At 42.2% G+C, this 25920-nt stretch overlaps 2 protein-coding genes across 2 annotated transcripts; both read right to left on the bottom strand.

The window, feature by feature from the left end:
* Positions 1–460: 460 nt before the first annotated feature.
* LOC120062332 (ADP/ATP translocase 2-like) lies at positions 461–3207 on the bottom strand. Its single transcript, XM_039012216.1, has 4 exons — positions 2996–3207; positions 1331–1814; positions 1070–1210; positions 461–932 (listed from the first exon to the last, which is right to left on the bottom strand). Exons 1-4 carry the CDS (start codon positions 3104–3106, stop codon positions 775–777), a joined length of 894 nt encoding a protein of 297 aa, XP_038868144.1. The 5' UTR covers positions 3107–3207; the 3' UTR covers positions 461–774.
* Positions 3208–4284: 1077 nt separating this feature from the next.
* Positions 4285–14466, bottom strand: LOC120062330 (solute carrier family 25 member 43-like). The gene is made up of 5 exons (XM_039012215.1): positions 13776–14466; positions 8290–8531; positions 7737–7909; positions 6049–6183; positions 4285–5603 (listed from the first exon to the last, which is right to left on the bottom strand). The coding sequence occupies exons 1-5, from the start codon at positions 14045–14047 to the stop codon at positions 5400–5402; spliced, it is 1026 nt and encodes a 341-aa protein (XP_038868143.1). The 5' UTR covers positions 14048–14466; the 3' UTR covers positions 4285–5399.
* Positions 14467–25920: the final 11454 nt, after the last annotated feature.

The raw sequence follows: 25920 nt of genomic DNA, 5'->3' as shown, positions 1-25920 counted from the left end.
ATGGTCCAGCATCTCGAGTTCCGAGTCAGAAGAGGCTTGATGGGAGATAAAGTATGTTAAGAAGCCTGAAGTAATCCACTTCACCAGGTAATCCTGGATTCCTCAGCACCGGATGCCACTTAGTTTACAAATGAGTCAATTGTGTTCAAAGACACATTTTGATTAGGTAAAAACTTAAGCCACTGACTTGTCATAACTCCCTCTGCTACATTTTCTTTCATGTCGCCAGTGTTTGGAACCTTATCACCGGTTTGTATAGATTACACCAAGCCAGTCCAAGTTTGTCAGCTGACTTTGGCAGGAGTCCAACAACAACCGGCGAGTACAACCCAGAGATTAAGGTTACACCTCCAGGAATAAGACAAGCTGGCTCTCAAGAGAAGCCACATTGAAGGGAAGCCAGTTGAATCACTACACACCATTCAGGGTTGCTACTTCCAGACACAAAGTAAAAAGCTAATTGTAGGTTCATTCAGTAGGTTGCCTTTATTGTTACAGTATTGACAAAAAAAAAGACCATCTGGATGAAACGGGTTGATATCTAAAGATCTGGCATAGTTACCTTTGTTTTATGGGAATGACATTCTGGTGAGGGGGCAAACAAAACAAACATTGGGCCAATTAAAAAGTGCAGAACCAATTTTCCCAGTACAACTAGCACCGACATACTAGTTGGTCCCTATAAACAAGGTGGAATTTGACCGTCCTTCCAACTGTACAAGATATGTTACAGTTTAAACATCTCACAACATTTATGGTGGACATAAAAACAGTTTAGAGGACCTTCTTCAACTCATCGTACAAAACTAGCACGAAGGCACCACCCATGCCTCGGAGAACGTTGGACCAGGCTCCTTTGAAGAAGGCCTTGCCACCCTCATCCCTCGCGATCTTCTTCCAGCAGTCCATGGTGCCAGTGTACATGATGTCACCTGCAAAACACATGGAAAATAGGTCTTACCTCTGCCTTGGCTGAATGGTACGCACAAGATGTAGCTCAATGTTGTGGATAGCGTGACTGAATACACAACATAACAAAACTGACAAGTGCTCAAAAGTTTACAATTACCTCCTTTGCGCCCAGACTGCATCATCATGCGACGACGGACGGTATCAAAGGGGTAGGATGTAAGACCGGCGACTGCAGTCACAGACTGCGCGATGGCCCAGCTGACAAGGATGCTTGCGTTCTTTGGATCTGGCAGCATGCCTACAGAGAAAAAACAAGAGGATTAAAGTAGGCTCTAACATTCTTTGAAACAGACACTTGCAGATCCTCTACTCAAATATGATGATTGAGGCCTGTGCTCAGAGCAGCCCATGGACTCACCCTTGGCTGTGTCATAGACGCCGAAGTAAGAAGCTCTGTAAATGATGATGCCCTGGACAGACACGGAGAAGCCCTGGTACAGGCCCTTCAGACCATCAGCCTTGTAGATCTTCTTCAAGCAGTCACCCAGGCCATTGAACTCACGCCCAGCACCGGCCTTACCGACATCAGCAGCCAGTCGGGTTCTGGCGAAGTCGAGGGGGTACACAAAACACAGGGAGGTGGCTCCAGCAGCACCGCCAGAGGCCAGGTTACCAGCGAAGTATCTCCAGAACTGTTTCTTGTCCACGCCATCCAGGAAGATTTGCTTGTATTTGTCCTTGAATGCAAAGTTGAGGGCCTGGGTGGGGAAGTATCTGATGACGTTGGCCAAGTTGCCTCTCCAGAACGACAGGAAGCCCTGCTCCTTGGGGATACGGACGACGCAATCCATGATGCCCTTGTACTGCTTGTCAACGGTAATCTGTTTGCTAGCATGTTGCACCTGTAAACAAATAGACAAATCAAAATCCCACTCCTGCTTATACTATACATTTACGAAATATCAAACATTTGAAGAGAAAAGGAAACTGTTTAATGACAAACATGTCAAAAAGGCTTAGCTATATTGGGAGTTCAACATGTTGTGTGCCCTTCAATCATTGCACAATGTTCTTAGCAAAGTTGACAACTACCAACTAAATAAACAAAGACAAGTAGCCAACACCCCTGATGATGCTTCTCATGGTAATGAAACATGGGCAAACAAAATGTTTTGTCACATACACCAGAGCCTCAGCTAAATGTGTTCACAGGGTCACCCCTGGAGCAAATTAGGTTTAAGTGCATTGCTCAAGGGCACACCAGATCTTTCACCTTGTCGGCTCGGGTTTTAGAAGAAGCGACTTTCCGATTACTGGTTCAACACTGACAGCTTGGCTACCTGCCACCCCTAGGGCAAGCGCCAATCAAATTCCCTAGGGCAACATTGTGGATACCGGTACATGGATAGTAGTAGCTAAAATCAAGAAACTAGTCAGCACCAATCACATCTCGCCTTTCAACATTCACAATGCAGAAGAACCCGCCTCCGCACGAGCTTGGTGCTCGCTAGGCCTCAGTTCACACAGGATGAAGCCTCCGTTTGTTGCGACCTTGGCAATTTCTAGGGCCTAGTAACTACCAGCTGCGCCATATTTGATGGCAATGGGCAAGGACACAAATGTGAGTAGTAGGGATGACAATGATCATAAGACGAACACGGTGTCTTTTACAAGTCAACTTAACTTGCGTGGTTGCGAAATAGTCCTTGGCAACAAGCAAGCTTAAAGCTAGTTAAGCCAAATACCAAGACACCGGTCTACTACTGAACTGAGTCTCAAGTGATCTCACCGCACGCGAAGAGGGACCAAAATGGAAGGGTCACTCGCATCTTCGCAACGCACCAATGTCATTAGCCAAGTTAACGTTAGGAGCTCGCTAACTAGTTAACTTGCTGTCAATGTCACTAATAACATTAACGTTAGATATATTATTATAACTGACAATTGATAAATCTGTTTGACCATGCCATTTGATTTAAAAGAGCATTGCATTTTATTTCAAAGGAGATAGTGATCTTGAGAAACTACAGAGTCAAGGGCTAACATCAGTACATTACATTTCTGAAAAGCCAGTCAAACTTACCTGAAGAAGCAGCTTGATTCTTTCAATAGGGGCTACAGCTGTTTTGGAGATGGCAGCGGAAATACCACCAGCCAAGAAGTCCTTGCCGAACGAGATGACGGTCTCATTCATTTTCGGTTGTTATCGAGGACGTTGTTACAAGGAAACCTTCCCGTTCAACGAAAGGACTGCTGGGGTATACCGGCTCAGTCGAAATGGCCGATCCATTTAGTTGAGAGAGGATTTAATACCACTGTGTTCGCGAGACAAAACGGGAGCTGGAAGGCGGCATGCCATTGGTGCGCTAGTGGATTTAGTAGGCGGAAACCTATTTTAATGATTGTCCCCTCGCTTGAAAGATGAGAGATTTATCCCGTCTTCGTGAATTTGAATTAAACTGCGTTGTTGGCCTCTGCCAAAACTATTTCAAAATAAGCATTTAATGAATATCATACATGAAAGGTTGGCCTATAATACACACAAAAGTTATCCAAAGTTTAAAATAGTACTTTTTGCTTTCATGTCATTCAATAGGTTGTAGGTGCAGTACGCCTACATGGTTGATGGAGAGTGAATAACACTCATCAAACCTTGCTTATGCCTTACCAACTTTAGGTTGAGTTCTGGACCCAAGGTCATGTGAAAAGCATGGCAGCTTGGAGCAGCTGAAACTCCTGTCTACTATGTGTTAATCATCAGCTGTGAGAGCCAGAGGACACTTAGAGGGGGAAAAGGTCATCCCATTCACTACCAGGTTAAAATGTCCTTGACTCCGCAGTTTCTCAAAATTCCTTTTATATAAAATGCCATGGTCAAGCAGATCTGATATGTTATATTATGACATTGACACAACTTATCTCACAGTCCTACAACATGACAATGATAGTCAGTCCTGTGATCAAACTTCCTTGGGACAAAAAAAATGCATTTGCTCCTCAAATATCCATTACATCTTTTGGGAAAATTAAATGCTGCTGTCTACAGGCCTACTGTAATAAGGTGGTGGGGTCAGCTCACACTGGGGGAACAGTAGCTGATCAGGTTACAGTCACCTGACTAGGGTATTCTCTGTAGGGTGCACCTCTTAGAGCCTTTGAGATAGAAATCATGAAGGACAGAACCACATGTGTACACCCATTCTGTAATCTGTATTCAACATTTCCATCAGATACATTCTTCTGAATGTAGTGTTCTGCCAAATATGATACTGAGGGAGAGATTGCTCCATTCATTTCCTTTGTATAAGTACAAATGGAATTTGTGTTGTCATCCATACATTGTCAACCCATGTTCAGGAGAGCCACACCACCTTGCTTAGCAAAGGAATTTATTTGTGCATTACAATGACTGTTCAAGTGAAATTTACTTAAATGATTCTGAATCATCTCAATCTAAAACAATTCATTATACATTTGCATAGTTTCATCCATCAAATGTATTACATACCGTATACACGTAATCTTAAAAGGGGAATGGAAACACTTTAGGAGTTAGTTACAGTGAACTGGCATTCTAAAGCCTAGTGTTTCCTTTCCCCTTTAATTCTCAGTGACAATCTTATTGCTAGGTTCACAACACACACTGATACAGTATGTGCTATGAAAGTTAGCAACTGATTAATGTCTTCGACTCAGATACTTGTGTGAATAATTACATAATTAAAACAGTCATCAAAATAAGCCCTATAATTAATAAAGGAAACCTTAAGGCACATAAATATGACATACCCAAGTCCGTTAAAATCGTCATTACTACACTACAAATATAATGAAAAAAAGCATTCATTTGCATTGTAAGATAATTCCATTTTATAAACAGGTTTGTGCTTTGTGTTCCCCTTCATGGCCATTACGTAAGGCCAAGACCATTGTTAGAACCAGGTCATTGCCGTAACATTTAAAAATGGTAATTTAGCAGACGCTGTTATCAAGAGCGACTTACAGGAGCAATTAGGGTTAAGTGCCTTGCTCAATGGCACATCAGCACCTCAGGGATTCAAAACAGCAACCTTTCGCTTACTGTCCCAAAGCTCTTAGCCTCTAGGCTACCTGCAGCCCATAAGTATGAATAAACTGTAGTAAACACAGAACTGTCAAAAAACTATCATTAAAAAAAACTTTAACTCGGAATGAGGAATTGACGAACAAACAGTTTAAGTTTTTCCCATGTATTAAGTATAGAAGTGCAATTCCTATGATTGCATTGCAACTTTCAAATATCAATGGATCTACCTCTGATTCTGAAATGGTTGCTAATACACAAACACAAAGCTGTAAAAGACCTGACATCAACCAAATTGTCATCTTCAAAGCATTGAAGCATTCCAACAAATGTTCCTGACTCCTTTCCATCATCATTCAGACACTTTCCTATACTAATGATCATCATCCCCTTCAGAAATCCAGACGTTTTTGTTCCACCAGTTTTACCAGCGACTTCCTTGCTGTGACTGAAAACTCTTATTCTTCAGGTACCGTTTCACCTCTTCTACCTCAGTGGGGCCCATGCTCTGGTCCACCCCTGGTGCCAACTTATAGCTCAATGGAGACACAATGTACCCATTGCGGTACAGACAGACCTGCTTGCACATCTCAAAGCAGCTGAAGAGAAGGCCAAAGTAAGGGACAATCTAAGGAGGAAAAACAGAGAAGATGTCAGTGGGCTCAATAGCTTTTGAAGTGCCTCTGTATAAAATGTGAAGAGGTAGGTTAGAAACTGCCCTGGTAGTAGGGCCTGGTTATAATTATCTTGTCCACAATTGAATTGTTAGACTGTTCATGAGAGGAGATTTTACACCAGTAAACCAAACAACTTCACTGCCATCGTGAAAAGCCATTTGGAGATGAAAAATGAGCGGACCCACGGCAGCCAACTTGTAATATCCCTTTCGTGAATTACCCACAAAGCATCTCTCCCTCGGTTTAATATAGGTGTGTTGGCTGTATATTACCATCTCTACAGCAGACAGGACAGAGGAGGACTAGTAGAGGGGTGGGGGTTAGAGCACAATAAATCAGTACGATAATAGGCTAATGGAAAAATAAATAACGGGAACATGACTTAGGTTGTCATACCTTGACCATGTTGGCTGTGATGCCACTCCACAGTGTCAGGATGCCCTTGTTTCTGATCACCTGCCTGAAGCAGTCCAGCATTCCAGTGAAGTGGACATCGGCCCCACCGTAATGTGGGAGCCGAGGATTCTGGGCCTGGCGATAAACGAGGATAAAAATTCCTGATTAGAGGAGTTATGACACTTCATTATGTAATGTGAGCGTTTTACAGTTAGACCAGTTACTAGGAAAGTGACCCCGGAGAGCACCAATATAAATACATTTAGGATCAATAAATGACAGATATTTAGGACTAACTCATAAAAGGGTCAGTGCTATCCAAATTCTTTGGGACATCCCTACCCCTTTACCTTAACCATTTTAAATGTCTTCAATTGAAGTTGACATTGAAAATGGTACGGGTAAGGTTTATGGTAGAGATGTCCCAAGGATCCTGGATAGCACTGACCTTCATAAAAGTGTGTTTGTGATCCAAGTAGTAAGAGACTATGGAATGAATGGAATTATTCCATCAATGGAAATTCCTCAAATGTTTGATAATTGCGCAAACTGATCAGGGATCTGTGCTAAGGGACATTTGTAACTTGGATGTCGCATGACTCAATATTTTGATATAAGCAAATGAACTGAGCAAATGTGGGTGTGGTCTCAGGCAGTATTCTCACCGGATGTCCGTATCTGCACATCCCAAAACAAAATGTCCTCTCGCTTTATCAAGCATTAAACCACTTAACTGGCTCGGCACTGGATGCATTCTCATTTTAGAGGGCACTTCAATCCAAGAGAAGAACCTTCCCCAAAGACACAGTCCCAGGGCCTTTACAGATTTCAAAGTTTGAGTTTGTTAAGGAAATGCTATACTGGCTGCTGAGTGAAACAATAACTGCATCCATGCCTCAAGCAAGCTCCTTTAAAAACATTCTCGCTTATGGGTTGTGTCATCTGTTTCTACTTAACACTTCTTGTTTTATCCTAATCATCAGATAGACTTCTATGCAACATGTGACTAGAAATGATTTGTGGCTGCAGCCTTAGATTCATTTGAATGCATGTAGTTGTGTTGGTTCTGTATAACTGAAACTAGGCAGAGGGGATTAAAGAGAGGTTCAGTTTGTTTTATTGGCTTCTCAATTAGGAGTGTGCTTGTCCACTGTGTGATAGCTGCCAGCTATATTTAGAGAACTTATCTATATTGCAGGCAGACCCTGAACAGTGTTCACATTCTCAGCTGCCGTAGCACCTTGAGGTCCCTAACACGTTGATGAAAACAGATGTAGTATTCTGTCCTTCATAAAAGTCCTACTGAACCCTCTTATACATAGAGAGAAGGCCACGTGAGGAGAGACATTAACTTATACTTGGGCTCAAACTATGGTAACTTACATTTTAATAACTATTGTAAGTTATTGTTTGTTAATAAAGTGTACAAAGAAACTGTCTTCCTAATCTTATTTTAGAAACTTTGAAAGTGTAATTATATTTGTGGGATCATTTCTAAGCTTCTATGTTGCATTTTGTTTATAAAGTAGAAAAAAACAGATGCACTCAAGGGCTATTGTATAAAGGACAAGTGTTTTACTACCAGTGTGTACCGGTCATAGGTACCAGTACAAAAGTGTACAAATCCGCCACCTTATGGACAGATGTGGTATTACCAATCTGGTTACATCTCATAAAATGGCCCTTACCTGCATTTTCCTTTTCACAGTTTCAAAGGGGTAGGAGAAGGTTTGAGCTATTCCTGCCGCTAAGCAGCCATTTATGAAGTTCTGTAGTGGAGTGAAACGGAATTGGGGCTCCCGCCACAGCTTATCCAAGTTGACGTAGACTGCATAGCAACCAATGGAGAAGGGAAACGCACCTGTGGAAGAATAGATTCACAGTTACTAGCCATGCCAACACTGCCCCATAGAACAACCTAAATAAACTCTTGAAATAAATATTCTTTGTTTGGTTGTTCCAAATTTAAAAACTCAAGAGGTTGTAAGAGGGGCAAAGGGTGTTTCACAAGTAAGCAGACTACGAACACTTTATATAGTTATACCAGCGTTTCCCAAACTAAAAAGCTTGATGAGTTGATTATTTGAATCAGTTCTGTAGTACTAGGACAAAAAACAAAAACGTACACTCCTTAAGGTCCCCAGGACCGATTTTGGGAAACATTGAGTTACACTGAATCATTGTGTAGCTTTTCTTAGGAACATCTTTCTCCACATTTCTGTAGTATACAGACGTGTGTACCTAGGACTGTGAGAGAGAAGCCACTGTAGAGTGTTCGAAGGCCTTCGGTCTGGTATATCTTGGAGAGCGTGTGGACCACCCCCCTGTATGTGGGCTCTCTGCAGTTCTGAGCTATGAGGCGAGTCTCTGCCACCTCCAAAGGGTACGTGGCCAGTGCAGCACTTACACCAGCTAGCCCACCAGCTAAGATGGCCCTCCACTGAGAGATGTAGCCCAATTCATCCATGTGGAGGTGGACGATACTGGAAAGACAAAAAAACAGAGGTCAACGTTTGTTCTAAATAATTTTTATCTTGAAAATGTATTTACTTTCATCAATGCATGTGAGGCAGGTATAGCCAGTGAGTATATGTATGATTATGGCTTCATGTTTTTCAATACGATACTTCCAGAAATTATAGAAATAAGTAACTGTGTTACATAACTGTAACAGAGCATCTATTTCAAGAACAGCTTTAATAGAGAGTAAACATACTATGCAAATATCACATTCTCCATTGAGAATCCACCATAACACAGAATATTAAAGACATTCTCCAGCGATTTGTGAACATTTGCTATTGAAAAGTGATATTCCAAGTATAAATACAGTAAAATACACACTTAAAAAGGTAAAAACTAGTTCTGAGCTCCCCCCTTGTGCCAAGTCATATGTACCTTTTGTTAACACCTGATTTACTGAACCTCTACAGGATCGGGACGGTTGAGCTAACGTAAGCTAAAGCGATTAGCATGAGGTTGTAAGTAACAAGAAAATTTCCCAGGACATAGACATATCTGATATGGGCAGAAAGCTTACATTTTTGATAATCTAACTGCACTGTCCAATTTACAGTAGCTATTACAGTGAACGAATACCATGCTATTGTTTGAGGAGAGTACACAGTTAGGAACTTGAAGTTATTAATAAACCAAATTAGGCACATTTGGGCAGTCTTGATACAAAGTTTTGAACAGACATGCAATGGTTCATTGGATCAGTCTAAAACCTTGCACACACTGCTGCCATTTAGTGTCCAAAATCTAAATTGCGGCCTGGGCTGGAATAATACATTATGGCTTCCCTTGCATCTCTTGGTTTTACTTTGTATTATCTTTTACCAGTTCTAATGTGTTATATTCTCCTACATTAATTTCACATTTCCACAAACTTCAAAGTGTTTCCTTTCAAATGGAATCAAGAATATGCATAGCCTTAGGTCCTGAGCTACAGGCAGTTAGATTTGGGTATGTCAAGTGAAATGGTCAAGTGGGATTACACAACTAAAACCAGGGTGTTTTTCTCTGAAGTGACACCATAGTTGGCTGAGTTTTCAGAACCATCTGATTGGTCAAGAATAGATGGAATCTAAAAACACCTGAAGTGAGTTGGATTTAATAATTATAATGCTCCACGGTGGATCAACAATAATACCGGTTCCGCAGATGTGTTCATTTCAAACTACGTCTAGCTAAATAATCATATAATCTATCGGTCTTTGCAAATACAGTACCAGCCTAAAGTTGACACACCTACTCATTCAAGGGGTTTTTATTTTTACTATTTTCTACATTGTAGAATAATGAAGACATCAAAACTATGAAATAACACATATGGAATCATGTACTAACCCAAAAAAGTGTTAAACATATCAAAATATATTTAATATTCTTCAAAATAGCCACCCTTTGCCTTGACAGCTTTGCACACTCTTGGCACTCAACCAGCTTCACCTGGAATGCTTTTCCAACAGTTTTGAAGGAGTTCCCACATATGCTGAGTACTTGTTGGCTGCTTTTCCTTCACTCTATGGTCCAACTCAACCCAAACCATCTCAATTGGGTTGAGGTCGAGGGACTGTGGAGTCCAGGTCATCTGACGCATCATTCCATCACTCTCCTTCTTGGTCAAATAGCCCTTACACAGCCTGGAGGTGTGTTTTGGGTCATTGTCCTGTTGGAAAACAAATGATAGTCCCACTAAACGTGAACCAGATGGGATGGTTTATCACAGCAGAATGCTGTGGTAGCCATGCTGGTTAAGTGTGCCTTGAATTCTAAATAAATCACTGACGGTGTGGCGGTGCTTTGCTGGTAACACTATCACACCTCCTCCATGCTTCACAGTGGGAACCACACATGCAAAGATCATCCGTTCACCTACTCTGCATCTCAAAAACATGGCAATTGGAATCAAATCTCAAATTTGTACTCATCAGACCAAAGGACAGATTTCCACCAGTCTAATGTCCAATGCTCATGTTTTTTGGCCCAAGCAAGTCTTCTTATGTGTCCCTTAGTAGTGGTGAATCAGACCATGAAGTCCTGATTCACACAGTCTCCTCTGAACAGTTGATGTTGAGATGTCTGTGACTACCTCATGAAGCTAGTTGAGAGAATGCCAAGAGTGTGCAAAGCTGTCATTAAAGGCAGAGTGTGGCTACTTTGAAGAATCTCAAATATATTTTGATTTGTTTAACACTTTAGTTACTACATGATTCCATGTGTTATTTCATAGTTTAGTGGTCTTCTGTGTTATTCTACAATGTAGAATATAGTAAAAAATAAATAAAAACCCTGAAATGAGTAGGTGTGTCCAAACTTTTGACTGGTACTGTATGTAAACCCAGTAAAAAGACACGCTCGTTCTTTCTTTGTCCCAAACAAGCCCTTATCAGCCTGGTTGATTAATGTTAGCTAGCTAGCATGGTAATTACACTGATTTCAGTTACAGTTCATATAAGGATTTCACATGGTCACAGATACTTTAATTATTATTATTTTTATTTTTTATTATTTTATTTTTTATTAAAGGTAGGGGCGTGGATCAGAAAACCAGTCAGTATCTGGTGTGACCACCATTTGTCTCATGCAATTCGACACATCTCCTTTGAATAGAGATGATCAGGCTGTTGATTCTGGCCTGTGGAAGGCTGTCCCACAATGGTTGTGCGAAATTGCTGGATATTGGAGGGGAACTGGAATATGCTTTCGTACACGTCGATCCAGAGCATCCCAAACATGCTCAATGGGTGACATGTCTGGTGAGTATGCAGGCCATGGAAGAACTGGGACATTTTCAGCTGATAAATTCTTTAAAATGACATTGGAGGCAGCTTATGGTAGAGAAATGAACATTCAATTCTCTGGTAAGAGCTCTAGGGGACATTCCTGCATTCGGCATGCCAATTGCACAAACCTTGACACATGTGGCATTGTGTTGTGTGACAAAACTGCACATTTTAGAGTGGCCTTTTATGATCATGCTGTTTAATCAGCTTCTTGATTTGCCACACCTGTCAGGCAGATGGATTATCTTGGCAAGAGAGAAATGCTCACTAACAGGGTTGTAAACTAATTTGTGCACAACATGAGAAAAATAAGCTTTTTGTGAGTATAGAAAATGTTGCTCATGAAACCAACACTTTACATGTTGCATTTATATTTTTGTTCAGTATACTGCAGGGCAGCCAACTTTTGAAGAAAGCTTGGAGTGAGATTTGATAAGTGAATTTCATTGCCCCCTGGCACAATCCCTAGACTGGGGAGTTTTTTTTGTTTTTTTGTTTTGAAGCTAATTTCCTGCAATTCTATGTATTTTGACATGGCTTAGGCCTATAACCAGGGTGGAAAAGTAGGTGTATCATGATGCTTTGAACATTAAATGAACACTCAAAGTAGACCGCTTTGTTACATCAAGATTTTGGAGGAATGAAATGTAAAGTATGCTAATATTTTTTGTGGTTTGACACTTTATACATACAGTAATGAAATGAGATTGGGAAATGCTAGAAACCGTGGGAAGGTTGGAAGCAGGGATTGATCTCTGTTCTCAGGTGGAAAGCTGTATGAGACACGTGCCAGGGGAGTGTTACCACTACACCAAGTCTCTGCACAGGAAATATTAATGGTTGATGGCAACCAAATTATAGATTGCAGTCGTCTTGTCCATAGACTGCTTTCGAGGTAAGGACACAAACATTTTGTAATTTGGGTTAACTCCCTTTTTAAACAGTTCTGGAAGAAAATCCTGCTGGCTCCCCAGGAGGGTTGGCCTTCCCTGATCTATGTTTCCCAAGTGCTGGGTGTTTGAAAATGTTCTTGTTATAACAATTTCTCAAGATCACCCAACCTTCAAGAAGAATCTAATGAATATCAATATTCAGGTGGTGTATGCCTACTATAGTAGTTGAAGATATTTGCCATCATTTTACTCTACATAGACAAAATATGATGCGTTTGAGTTGTGAGTCCCCCTACCATCTCTGCTTTGCACAATACTAAAATGTCAAATTATATTTCATTCCTGTAGCATTTAATATCCAATGCCTTTTGTATGATTTAGTCAAAACTGTCCATTAATGCATTTTTGAAGCGATATCCTCAATTTTCAAAGAAACAAGTAGGGATATCAGATTTCAAATATGTGGTTATGCTGGCAAAAATAGGGAAGAAGTGGAATAAAGTGGAATAATAAATTTAGTGTGGGGAATAAGAGCCATGTTCTTGCTGACAAGCACAGTAATTACCCCATATTTTATCCCTTTGTTAAGAATGAGAATTGTTCCACTGATCAGACTAAATAAAGTAAATAGCTAGTAAAATATAGTTAAGAAAATATTACATAAATCTGCCACTACACTCTACCCAAGTTGTTTTATTTATTGTACCCCCTCTAGAATCAAATGTACACATTTAGGTTTACAATCTAACAAAATTATTTTCATAGTTACAAATCAGGTCACCCTACCAAACTTCCCTGCTAAAACACACTGTAGGTCTGTCTGCTTTTTCGTTGTCACAGCCTAAATGCCAATCACCAAACGAGGGGACTAATGCAAGAGTGGATTAAATCGACTTTAGAACATGCTGTCAAAAGGCTGCATTCTGCAATAGGGACGGGAGCAACCTAATTTTTAATAGCAACCTAATTTTGCTGACAACATTGTAGATAAAACAACGCTACCGAACATTACATTGAGGGGCGTTTCTTTAAAACGCGAATCCAATCCCCTTTATCCTTTACATAACTAGAGCAATCATATGCTTCAATGTGCCGCGGCAAGACAGGACATTGAGATTCCACTCGTGATTTTAAATTCCACTCGTGATTTTAAATTGCAGGCGCTCGGATTTCAAAACGATTTGGAGCACAGTTGAAAGTTAAAGCGCTGACTACACACTGGACTAATAAAAGCTGTACTTTTCAATAAGAGGGTCAAATGCGTGTGTCTCGGCTCTGATACTGCTAGTTCTAACGCAGGGGTGGGCAACTCTAGTCCTCGGGGCCTAATTTGTGTCACACATTTTCTCCACCCCGCGCAAACACAGCTGAATAATCAAATTCTAAAACTGAAGATACTGATTGTTTGAGTCAGGTGTGTTGGCTGGGGAAAAACTGACACAGGCCCCTGAGGACTGGAATTGCCAACACCTGCTCTAACGTTATAGATAGTTGTCTAAAATAAACGTATCATAACTCAAACACAAATTGCTTATTCACTCACTGTTTGTATGTTGCCAAATGGACGGCGCTGTAAGGAAACAGGCGGAGACAGGAGACGAGGTTTCCCTTCCAAAATCCTCGTAGGCCTTCATTCTGGTAGACGACAAGAAAGCTGTGCAGAAAGCCTTTTTTACAGTGAAATGTGCCTACTTGACTCTTGATTTTCACCAACTCCAAAGGCGACGTGACAGTTTTACTGAAAACTCCCGCAAAACCAACGCACATAAAGCCCTGAGAATTTGTCAGTCTGTCATCTGGTTTAACTGTTGCCATTACTCTAGCTCTGTATGTAACCGACTTCCCTAGCCGATTCTACTACCTCATCGGTAGATTGTCTGTAGGACCAGCAGCACCGCTTGTTTATCTAAGGCCAACTGAAAACAAAACCCAGTGGCACCGTCATCCGCAATTCTGATTCCTGTCACGTTGGTCTGAGGGGAGGGTGTACTGAGGGTTTTGTCTAGAAGGGATAAAGCTTTTGTCAAATTTGACTTTTCATATCAGGTTAATGAGAGTTTACGCAGCAGGTTAGGATAATTAAGTTACGATTAGTTAAAGGTGTAGGATTAGCTAAAATGCAAAAAACAAACATACTTTTTACATCACATTTGACAAAAGCTTTATTCTGTCTAGCAACCAGACATGGCCGATACTGAATGCACTGGACAGGCGTGGGGACATCAAGGTTCTCTTCCAGGAAAAAGTGTGTCCTCTGGTGGCTATTTAATGTATTAACGTTTTTTATTTTTATTTATTTAATTAACTAGGCATGTCAGTTTAAGAACTAATTAGTATTTACAATGATGGCCTAACTCAGCCAAACCCGAACCCGGACGACGCTGGTCCAATTGTCCGCCGCCCTATGGGACTCACAATCACGGCCAGTTGTGATAGAGCCTGGAATCAAACCAGGGTCTGTAGTGACGCCTCTAGCACTGTGATGCAGTGCTTTGACCGCTGCGCCACTCGGGAGCCCAAAATGTACTGTACTTTACCGCAGAGTTTCTAAACCCAGAAGCGCAACATCGCGAGAAAACTGGGAACGCTTGCGAAACAGACCAACCCAGGGTTTGGTATTTGAGAAGTGAAATGGTGTTAATTTTATCGAAATGTAAAGGCACAACCTAGATTGGAGCCAATGTATTATGTAGTTGAACGTATTATTACTCAAACCTCGTGAAAGTGAAAAAGTCGAAGTAGAGCGTTTGAGATGACGGCGTGCACATGCGCAGTTTGGCGCGTGACGAACGTTAGACCCGATGACGTAATTCTACGCATGAGTTTCGCTCGCCAACGTTGCCATGACATCGCCTACAAGCGTGATGAGGGATTTCTATTGTAGAAGCAGTTTTAGCTTATGTTCATACTGTACTGTCCTTGACTTACTATATTGTATAATGAAAAATGCACGAGCACCTAGTAGTAGGTCATAGGCCTATTTATAAATGATTCACTTATGTTACAGCCTCCTATGCATGAGTCATGACCCCAATTGCCTCAAAAAGATATGTCAAGCTAAGAGGTTCATAGATTTAACTATCTTCTTAATAATTCAAGGATGATTTGTGTTTATTTAAATTAGCCACAAACTCCATTGTTCACCGGATACAAATAGTTAATGAAGTCGTTCAGCTTCCACTAATGATCTGTTATTACAAGCATTCCACTTATTGTAAAGACCACTAGGGGGTAGTCTAAGCCCAGTAACTTTATGTTACTGGGGACATCAAGGTTCTCTTCCATTTTTTTTTGTCGCATACACATATTTAGCAGATGTTAATGGGAAAATGCTTGTGTTCCTAGCTCCAACAGTGCAGTAATATCTAACAATACACAACAATACACACGAATCTTAAAAGTAAAATGATGGAATTAAGAAATATAGAAATGTTAGGACGTGCAATGTCGGAGTCCGGAGAATAACATTTTTTATTAAAATAATAATAATATATATATACATATATACAAATATACAGTACCAGTCAAAAGTTTGGACACACCTACTCATTCAGGAATTCTTATTTGGGTTTAGGTAGGAATGCTTTGAATTAAGGGTGAAAAGTGATTAAAATGTGAATGACATACGTTGTCATATTTATTTTGAAACATCTATAAATTAGCCATACATGTATCCCCCTCTCATCAATTCCTTCTCTCCTATCTTGTAGTTCCTTTCCTGTTAAGGCCCATGTTTGTTTTCTGCCTGTGTCTGCCTGCTTGGAGCACCTCCCTCCCCTGCTGGGCTGACAACCTCAGCTGCCTGTGAAGAGCCACCTCCTGTCTGTGGCCACTTGGCTCATTCACAAAGGCTACTGGAATAACAGAGCCCTCCAGAGGAAATGACAGCCTGTTCAAAAGAGGTTTCTCCCCCCTTCTCGATCCTCCTCGCTCTGGGGCTTCACTGGGGGTGGGTGAGTGGGTGAGGTTTTACCACTAAATGCTGAGCTATTGATCTTGATGAAAATGGGGGAAAAGAGGATTGGCCTCGATTATGAATGATCAATTAATTAACATGTTTCACTCATTCATATTTCTATGGAAACTTTGTAGACTTAAATATAATTTATCATATTAGGTCAGGAACCGATAATAAGTCACCAAAGGCATTTCTGAAGTTAACACAACACTTTTTATATCTACATGCAGTAACTGCCTTTGTTGGAGATAGACAGGAGTCAGGCTTAAAATAATTGAACACTCTAATAACATCTAAGCGTGCGAAGGCGCTCGGTTTCAGAAGACTCCTCTTAACTCTGTCACCGTTCTCTAATTGAAGAATGTCAGAGTGGGAATGAGAATTTTCCCTGGTCGCAAGAGCAATAAAAGACCCAGTGCTTCCTTTGAAAGTGCTAGGAAAGACCCCTTTGATCTCACTGTCATATGCATGCGGTTCCTAATACAAGATAATGAGCTGGACGTCTTGAAAGATAGGTGGTGTGAAGTGTGCACGTGTGTGTGCTGCATCTTATCAGTTAGTGCCTGAGCGATTTAACAAGACACCCAAGGTATGTGTTGCCACACGATCTACGCTGTCTGAACCTCAGTGTCAACTGTCCCCTTCAATCACAATGTCATCACCCACAGCCCTTTGTATGAGACAGGAATAGAGCACTGGCTCTATCCTTTGCCCTCCTGCTTGCCCAGCTTTCTCCCTGAATAGGTATTTCCTCCCCTCTGAGGCGCGGGAGCCTCAGCCTTTCTTTCTCCACCGTCTCCACGTCCAAGGGCCTGACATATAGCAGCAGGAGGAGGCTGGGTGGGGCATTGTCATGCCATGTATGTCACGCGCAAATGTACTCTTGATCTTCCACGTTGAAGTGGGAGTGCTGGAGGAACTGCAACTGTGGTTTGGAATGTTGCTGGGTAATTATACTAGGCTGTAGGGGGCACCTGTGACCAGCGCTCGTGCAAACAGACCTGGGTTCCCCCTTCTCCTCACAGACTGGTGCCAGGCCCAGAGACTACTGCAATACAGTTCCCGCCTCATTATAATGTACAGGCACATCACAGGCCTGTGTTGGGAAGGGAGGGTGGGAAAGGGAGGATGGGGGGTGGGGACGGAGGGGTGTGGTGGGGACGGAGGGGGATGAAATAGTGGGAGAGATGAGGGATAAGCATAACCCAGGCACTGTGTCAACACCTCCGGCCTACAGTAGAGAGGACACACTCTGACCCACTTCACAGGAAGGAGAGAGAGTTGTTATGCACAGAAGCCCGCTTTTAAATGAATGGTTTCAGTAATGGGTTAACTGTGAAAGCTTACCGCTGATTGTTAGCAATGACCCACACACCACTGCAATGTAGTTGTGATTAATGAAGTGTTCTTCACCTTTTTTACTGCATACTACAAATTCAGATATAGGATATTTTACATCAGCCAGTGGATATTAATACATATACAAAGTATACAGTTGAAGTCGGAAGTTTACATACACTAAGGTTGGAGTCATTAAAACTAGTTTTTCAACCACTCCACAAATTTCTTGTTAACAAACTATAGTTTTGGCAAGTCGGTTAAGACATCTACTTTGTGCATGACACAAGTCATTCTTCCAACAATTGTTTACAGACAGATTATTTCACTTATAATTCACTGTATCACAAATTCCAGTGGGTCAGAGGTTCACATATACTAAATTGACTATGCCTTTAAACAGCTTGAAAAATTCAAGAAAATTATGTCATGGTTTTAGAAGCTTCTGATAGGCTAATTGACATAATTTGAGTTAATTGGAGGTGTACCTGTGGATGTATTTCAAGGCCTACCTTCAAACTCAGTGCCTCTTTGCTTGTCATCATGGGAAAATCAAAAGAAATCAGCCAAGACCTCAGAAAAAGAATTGTAGACCACCACAAGTCTGTTTCATCCTTGGGAGCAATTTCCAAACGCCTGAAGGGACCACATTCATCTGTACAAACAGTAGTACGCAAGTATAAACACCATGGGACCACGCAGCTGTCACACCACTCAGGAAGGAGACGCGTTCTGTCTAATAGAGATGAATGTACTTTAGTGCGAAAAGTGCAAAGCAATCCCAGAACAACAGCAAAGGACCTTGTGAAGATGCTGGAGGAAACAGGTACAAAAGTATCTATATCCATAGTAAAACGAGTCCTATATCGACATAACCTGAAAGGCCGCTCGGCAAGGAAGAAGCCACTGCTGCAAAACCGCCATAAAAAAGCCAGACTACGGTTTGCAACTGCACTTGGAGACAAAGATCGTACTTTTTGGAGAAATGTCCTCTGGTCTGATGAAACCAAAAATATAACTGTTTGGGCAAAATTCACCCAACTTATTGTGGGAGGCTACCTGAAACGTTTGACCCAAGTTAAACAATTTAAAGGCAATGCTACCAAATACTAATTGAGTATATGTAAACTTCTAACCCACTGGGAATGTGATGAAAGAAATTAAAGCTGAAATATATAATTCTTCTACTATTAAAGTGGTGATCCTAACTGACCTAAGACAGGGATTCTTTTGCTAGGATAAAATGTCAGGAATTGTGAAAAACTGAGTTTAAATGTATTTGGCTAAGGTGTATGGAAACTTCCGACTTCAACTGTAATAGCTTTTCAAAATCAAATAAAACCTTGGCTGACTTTCCTGAACGTTTTGTTTTATTTTGTTTTGGGAACATTCAATGAGAAATTACATGTCAAACAGTGTGTCCCTTTCCTGGTTGAAAAATGAGTCCATTTGCCTATTAATGAAAACAATTCATATATTCTTTTTGAAGAATACTAGATTTTATGTATTACTGTGTGTCTTACTACACGCTGATACTTGGTTGTGTCTTCAAAGATGCAAATTAAGGGGTAGCCCATTGTCTGTCTGTGAGGAGGAGGCTGGGTAGGGGGAGAGCTAACAGCTCTGGGCTTCTCCTGGCAGCTGGTGTCCTATCTTCACATGTACGACCAATAAATCAATATCAAATCTAAGGAACAGGAAGCCAGATGGCCTGCCCCCAGACCCCCTCGACCTAGCAGGTCAGAGCCCTCTCAGAACCACCATGGCTACTGTACAACCAGCCCATGGAAGCAAGCTCTTTGAAGACATAGACATTCAACAAGGATCCCATGAATAACTAAAGGGGACAAATAAGCTGTTACGACTCTTATCAAATCAGCGTTTGTGTTTCCATCCACATCAAAGGCTCAGGCCTGTTTGATGTTCAGCCCCACACCTTGATCCATCCCATGGACAGGTAGAGAGAGGTGGAGTAGTCCATTGAGAAGATGGGGGCCTTGTGGTGTCTCCACAGCTCTGGCCAAAGGGCAGTTGACCCAGACGAGGGGTCTGGCGGTGCCTCTCTTTCCCTAGGGTGCAATTGGCCCCCTTATTCTTACCTCAAGCTATGTAAGGCTGCCCTGTTGAGTACATACAGTTGAAGTCAGAAGTTTACATACACTTAGGTTGGAGTCATTAAAACTTGTTTTTCAACCACTCCACAAATTTCTTGTTAATTAACAAACTATAGTTATTACTTTGTGCATGACACAAGTCATTTTTCCAACAATTGTTTACAGACAGATTATTTCACTTATAATTCACTGTATCACAATTCCAGTGGGAATTGTGCCTTTAAACAGCTTGGAAAATTCAAGAAAATTATGTCATGGCTTTGGAAGCTTCTGACATCATTTGAGTTAATTGGAGGTGTACCTGTGGATGTATTTCAAGGCCTACCTTCAAACTCAGTGCCTCTTTGCTTGACATCATGGGAAAATCAAAAGAAATCAGCTAAGACCTCAGAAAAAAATGGTAGACCTCCACAAGTCTGGTTCATTTCCAAACGCATGAAGGTACCATGTTCACCTGTACAAACAATAGTACGCAAGTATAAACACCATGGTACCATGCAGCCGTCATACCGCTCAGGAAGGAGACGCGTTCTGTCTCCAAGAGATGAACATACTTTGGTGCGAAAAGTGCAAATCAATCCCAGAACAACAGCAAAGGACCTTGTGAAGATGCTGGAGGAAACAGGTACAAAAGTATCTATATCCACAGTAAAACGAGTCCTATATCGACATAACCTGAAAGGCCGCTCAGCAAGGAAGAAGCCACCTCTCCAAAACCGCCATAAAAAAGCCAGACTACGGTTTGCAACTGCACATGGGGACAAAGATCGTACTTTTTTGGAGAAATGTCCTCTGGTTTGATGAAACAAAAATAGAACTGTTTGGCCATAATGACCATCATTATGATTGGAGGAAAAAGGGGGAGGCTTGCAAGCCGAATAACACCATCCCAACCGTGAAGCACGGGGGTGGAAGCATCATGTTGTGGGGGTGCTTTGCTGCAGGAGGGACTGGTGCACTTCACAAAATAGATGGCATCATGAGGCAGAAAAATTATGTGGATATATTGAAGCAACATCTCAAGACATCAGTCATGAAGTTAAAGCTTGGTTGTAAATGGGTCTTCCAAATGGACAATGACCCCAAGCATACTTCCAAAGTTGTGGCAAATTGGCTGAAGGACAACAAAGTCAAGGTATTGGAGTAGCCATCACAAAGCCCTGACCTCAATCCCATAGAAAATTTGTGGGCAGAACTGAAAAAGCGTGTGCGAGCAAGGAGGCCTACAAACCTGACTCAGTTACACCAGCTCTGTCAGGAGGAATGGGCCAAAATTCACTCAACTTTTTGTGGGAAGCTTGTGGAAGGCTGCCTGAAACGTTTGACCCATGTTAAACATTTTAAAGGCAATGCTACCGAATACTAATTGAGTGTATGTGAACTTCTGTTCCACTGGGAATGTGATGAAAGAAATGAAAGCTGAAATAAATAATTCTCTCTACTATTATTCTGACATTTCACATTCTTAAAATAAAGTGGTGATCCTAACTGACCTAAAACAGGGAATTTTTACTAGGATTAAATGTCAGGGATTGTGAAAAACTGAGTTTAAATGTATTTGGCTGAGATGTATGTAAACTTCCGACTTCAACTGTACATGCCTCTGTAGATGCCATATTCAGACGAGCTATGTATTCACAGCTCTCATTTGACTGTGCAGCCAATAATTTTATACTAAATTAATAAGGTACCCTACTCTTTGCCTGTCTGATACTCAGTCACCATGACAACTCAATCAATCAGCAGATGTCACAAAGTGCTCATACAGAAACCCAGCTTAAAACCCCAAAGAGCAAGCGTTGCAGATGTAAAAGCACAGTGGTTAGGAAAAACTCCATAGAAAAGCAGGAACCTAGGAAAAACCCCAAAGAGAAGCCATGCTCTGAGGGGTGGCCAGTCTTCTTCTGGCTGTGCCTGGTGGAGATTATAAGAGTACATGGCCATTAAGGCCAGACCGTTCTTCCAGCTATTCAAACATTCATAGATGACCAGCAGGGTCAAATAATAATCACAGTGCTTATAGAGGGTGTAACAGGTATTTGTATTTGTATTTATTATGGATCCCCATTAGCTGCTGCCAATACAGCAGCTACTCTTCCTGGGGTCCAGCAAAATTAAGGCAGTTTATACAATTTTAAAAACATTACAATACATTCACAGATTTCACAACACACTGTGTGCCCTCAGGCCCTTACTGCACCACTACCACAGGTCAGCACCTCAGGAGTAAATGTCAGTTGGCTTTTCATAGCCGAGCCTTCAGAGGTCGAGACAGCAGGTGCAGTAGAGAGAGAGAGGGAGAGAGAGGGTCAAAACAACTGGCTTCTTTGAACCTTTCATTCATTTAGCGGAGATAGTGGAGAGGGTATAGGCTGCGGGGGTGGGAGGAGGAGGGTCGTCGATGAGGTCACCTTCCTAAACGCATCCCGCCAGACTCATCTTGATTTCTGTGTAAGTCAGTCAGGTTAAACAGTAGTTTGATTGAATGGCTGTTCACAGGCCAGTGTGAAATTCCAGCTCTATTGCAATGTGTGAGCAGGGAGGAGGGGTCTGCCCTGGCCTTTGTGTGGACCAAAGTCTGAGTGTGCAGCCCGCATTGTTAGAGCTCGACCGCCCAGCCCCTCAGACTCTCCCCAACCTGCTTGAGCAGCGTGACCATTTCCTTCATCCAGGGCAGGGCTAGGTCGTGACTTTGGTCACAAGTCCTCCCTGTCTGACTGTGCTGTCCTGCACGCCAATAAATACATGCAACGTTAGCCAGATGGACTGTTGTGACCTTACTGGGAAAAGGTAACTATTTAAATCCTAGTAAGACTGAGGAGAAGAGGTATGAACACAGGTACTGGTCAAGTAATATGGATAACTTGTATGCTTTTCTAAAAGCATTTAGGAGGTCAACCACTGACAGGATGACCTTAATGGTTGAATAAACCTGTGGGTCATGACTTAAATGGTTGAATACCCCTTGGGTCAATAGGTCCCAGCAGTGTGACAGTGGAGTCCGCACGGTCAAAGTGAGAGACATGTCACAAGCCCTAATAGTACTAATAGAGTGTAAAATATACAACCAGACTTACCAGTCGAAGATAACCTCTTGAATAACATTAATAATAGGCCCAGCTATTAGGCTAAGGAAGGTAAGGGGTAGAAAACAGCACCCCTCACTGGCTAACTCTGTCCTTAGGCAGGGGCTGCCTACCTTATCCAGGCAAGCCCTTGATATTGATAAGAGGAGGAAAGTCCAAAGTGCCACCAGGAGCAGCGTGGGCAGTTCAGGTCAACACAGTGCTGTGAGGGAGGCTGTCTTGAGAAGGGAGGAGGGAAGGATGAGAGGGATATTGCCTGAACAATCCCCCTGGGCCTTTGATCTCTGAGAGGCTGATAAGAGGTTACAGAGTGTCATACTGGGCGGACGAGCAGAGGGACACGGCAGGTACAAACAAGCACTCTGAGGGCTCTGAAGACAGCAAACAGTTACATAGGTCAGACTGTTGGGTGGGTTACTGGTCAAATTCAGGAGATGGAGGTTTTACACAACTTTCTCTCTCATAATACACAATCTGTGTGACGGTAAACTCTTTGGGGGCTCTATGCACTATGCACTAAAAGGATTATGGTTAAACAGTATGCACATGACTTTATACAGTCTAGTTGAACTTCTCTTCATGAACAATGACTACACTGTTTTTAAGATCTTCAAAAGCAATTCACTCAGCAAAGGTAGCTACTGGTGATCAATACAGGAACTGCTCATTTACTGAATTCAAGAAGCGGTATAAATGAAGTAGACAAAAAAAAAAGATATGGAGGATTTTTTTAAAGAAAAAGGAAAAGAAGGAGCCGACTCCACACACCACAAGTCTGTTGAAACGACTCCACACACCACGAGTCTGTTGAAACGACTCCACACACCACGAGTCTGTTGAAACGACTCCACACACCACGAGTCTGTTGAAACGACTCCACACACCACGAGTCTGTTGAAACGACTCCACACACCACGAGTCTGTTGAAACGACTCCACACACCACGAGTCTGTTGAAACGACTCCACACACCACGAGTCTGTTGAAACGACTCCACACACCATGAGTCTGTTGAAGGGACACTTGAATGTCACAGTATGTACACGTGGGGTTGCCCTCTGTAGTCTCTATGTGGTCATTGATTTAAATCAAATCAAATTATATTTGTCACATGCACTGAATACAACAGGTGTAGATCTTACCGTAAAATGCTTACTTACGAGCCCTTAACCAACAATGTAGTTTCAGAAATAGAGTTAATAAAATATTTACTAAATAAACTAAAGTTAAAAACAATTTACATAACAATAACGAGGCTATATACAGGGCTCAATGTGTGGGGGAACAGGTTAATCAAGGTAATTTGTAAAGTGACTATGCATAGATAATAAACAGCGAGTAGCAGCAGTGTAAAAACAAAGGGGGGGGGGGGGGGGGGTGTTCAATGTAATAGGTGGCCATTTAGGTGGCCATTTGATTAGTTTAGTTGTTCAGTAGTCTTATGGCTTGGGGGTAGAAGGTGTTAAGGAGCCTTTTGGTCCTAGACTTGGTGCTCCGATACTGCTTGCCGTGCGGTAGCAGAGAGAATTAAGGAGCCTTTTGGTCCTAGACTTGGTGCTCCGATACTGCTTGCCGTGCGGTAGCAGAGAGAACAGTCTATGATTTGGGTGACTGGAGTCTTTAACAATTTTTTGGGAATTTCTCTGACACCGCCTAGTATATAGGTCCTAGTTGTCAGGAAGCTTGACCCCAGTGATGTACTGGGCCGTACGCATTACCCTCTGTAGCACCTTCCGGTCAGATGCTGAGCAGTTGCCATACCAGGCAGTAATGCAACCGGTCAGGATGCTCTCGATGGTGCAGCTGTAGAACTTTTTGAGGATCTGGGGACACATGCTAAATCTTTCTCCTGGGGGGGAAAGGTGTTGTTGTGCCCTCTTCACAACTATCTTGGTGTGTTTGGACCATGATAGTTTGTTGGTGATGTGGACACAAAGGAACTTGAAACTCTAGACCCGCTCCACTTCAGTCCCGTCGATGTTAATGGGGGCCTGTTCGGCCCTTCTTTTCCTATAGTCCACGATCAGCTCCTTTGTCTTGCATTGAGAGAGATGTTGTTGTCTGGGCACCACACTGCCAGGTCTCTGACCTCTCTATAGGCTGTTTCATCGTTGTCAGTGATCAGGCCTACCGTTGTTGTGTCGTCAGCAAACTTAATGATGGTGTTGGAGTCGTGCTTGGCCACTCGGTCGTGGATGAACAGGGAGTATAGGAGGGTACTAAGCACGCACCCCTGAGGGGCCCTAGTGTTGAGGATCAGCGTGGCATTTAGGGCCTGCATGTGGAGGCCAGACAGAGCCTGGGGTTGGGAGTGCAAGCTGTGGTCTAAAACAAATGCCTTGCTGTCTAGCCCAGTGGTAGATGGGATGGAGGGGGTTCTGTTTGGTGAGGGAGGGAGGGCAGGACCGGGAGGAGGACTGCAGGTTAGTTCCCCCCCAGGCAATAGTTAAGCAATAGAGTGATATTCATTACACCTGCGCCTTGGTCTGTGTGTGTGTGTGTCTGTGTGCAGATGCAGGCCCAGGTCATATATTTAAACGGGTCACTTGTTTTAAGTAATTGGGATATCCTCCTCTGTGTAAAACAGCCATCACTCACCTTATATCCTCTTCTTTCCTTTGGCGCGTACATTTCTGATTTAAACCTTTTTTTAACAGGAATATTGTACAACAGTACAGCATTTCATTTTACTGCCCTAATCTAAAGGAAAATTCATAGGCCACTTTACATATCTCACTTAACTCCATATGTAAGCCTAACACCATATAACAGTAATTGACAGAACCAGATTGTGTACTATTTTTAAACATACAATATCCCATTACAGACATGGCGTATCAATTTGTAACATCCAAGCTCCAATAAAAAGGATCAAGACGTTAGGGGACTTCATTGTCAGCTCTGCCCTAAAGACATCAAAGGTGGAGTGAGAGTGCAGCTGCCCTCCCTGATGGTGTGAGTTTCTGCCCTCTCGCTGGCGCTGCGGCCAAGACAGTGTTTGTGTTGAGGATGTTTACCAATCCCAGGAAAGACAAACAGCTTCATTCTTGTTTGTGAGTCCCCTAGCTCAAACAGAGGGCCGTAGGTCCTTTGTGTTTGTGTGTGAGAGAGACAGAGGATGTGTTGCATTGTGTATATCTTGTCTCTTTTTTTCCCTTCTCTTTACTTCCAGCATTTCAAGTCAGCTGCCATG

This window comes from Salvelinus namaycush, chromosome 17 (assembly GCF_016432855.1).
Source record: "Salvelinus namaycush isolate Seneca chromosome 17, SaNama_1.0, whole genome shotgun sequence".
In the NCBI taxonomy this organism is placed as follows: domain Eukaryota; kingdom Metazoa; phylum Chordata; class Actinopteri; order Salmoniformes; family Salmonidae; genus Salvelinus; species Salvelinus namaycush.
Note: the sequence above shows the minus strand (reverse complement) of the source record. Positions and strands in the feature narration are given on the sequence as shown.

Excerpts from the sequence above, each read along its gene's own strand:
- LOC120062330 (XM_039012215.1), bottom strand. The coding sequence starts at position 14,047 with ATGGCAACAGTTAAACCAGATGACAGACTGACAAATTCTCAGGGCTTT. Across the intron at positions 8,532-13,775 it reads CATTTGGCAACATACAAACA|TATCGTCCACCTCCACATGG; the intron begins GTGAGTGAATAA and ends TTGTCTTTCCAG. Across the intron at positions 5,604-6,048 it reads TCACAGCCAACATGGTCAAG|ATTGTCCCTTACTTTGGCCT; the intron begins GTATGACAACCT and ends TTTCCTCCTTAG.
- LOC120062332 (XM_039012216.1), bottom strand. The coding sequence starts at position 3,106 with ATGAATGAGACCGTCATCTCGTTCGGCAAGGACTTCTTGGCTGGTGGT. Across the intron at positions 1,815-2,995 it reads GAATCAAGCTGCTTCTTCAG|GTGCAACATGCTAGCAAACA; the intron begins GTAAGTTTGACT and ends ATTTGTTTACAG. Across the intron at positions 933-1,069 it reads GCAGTCTGGGCGCAAAGGAG|GTGACATCATGTACACTGGC; the intron begins GTAATTGTAAAC and ends TGTGTTTTGCAG.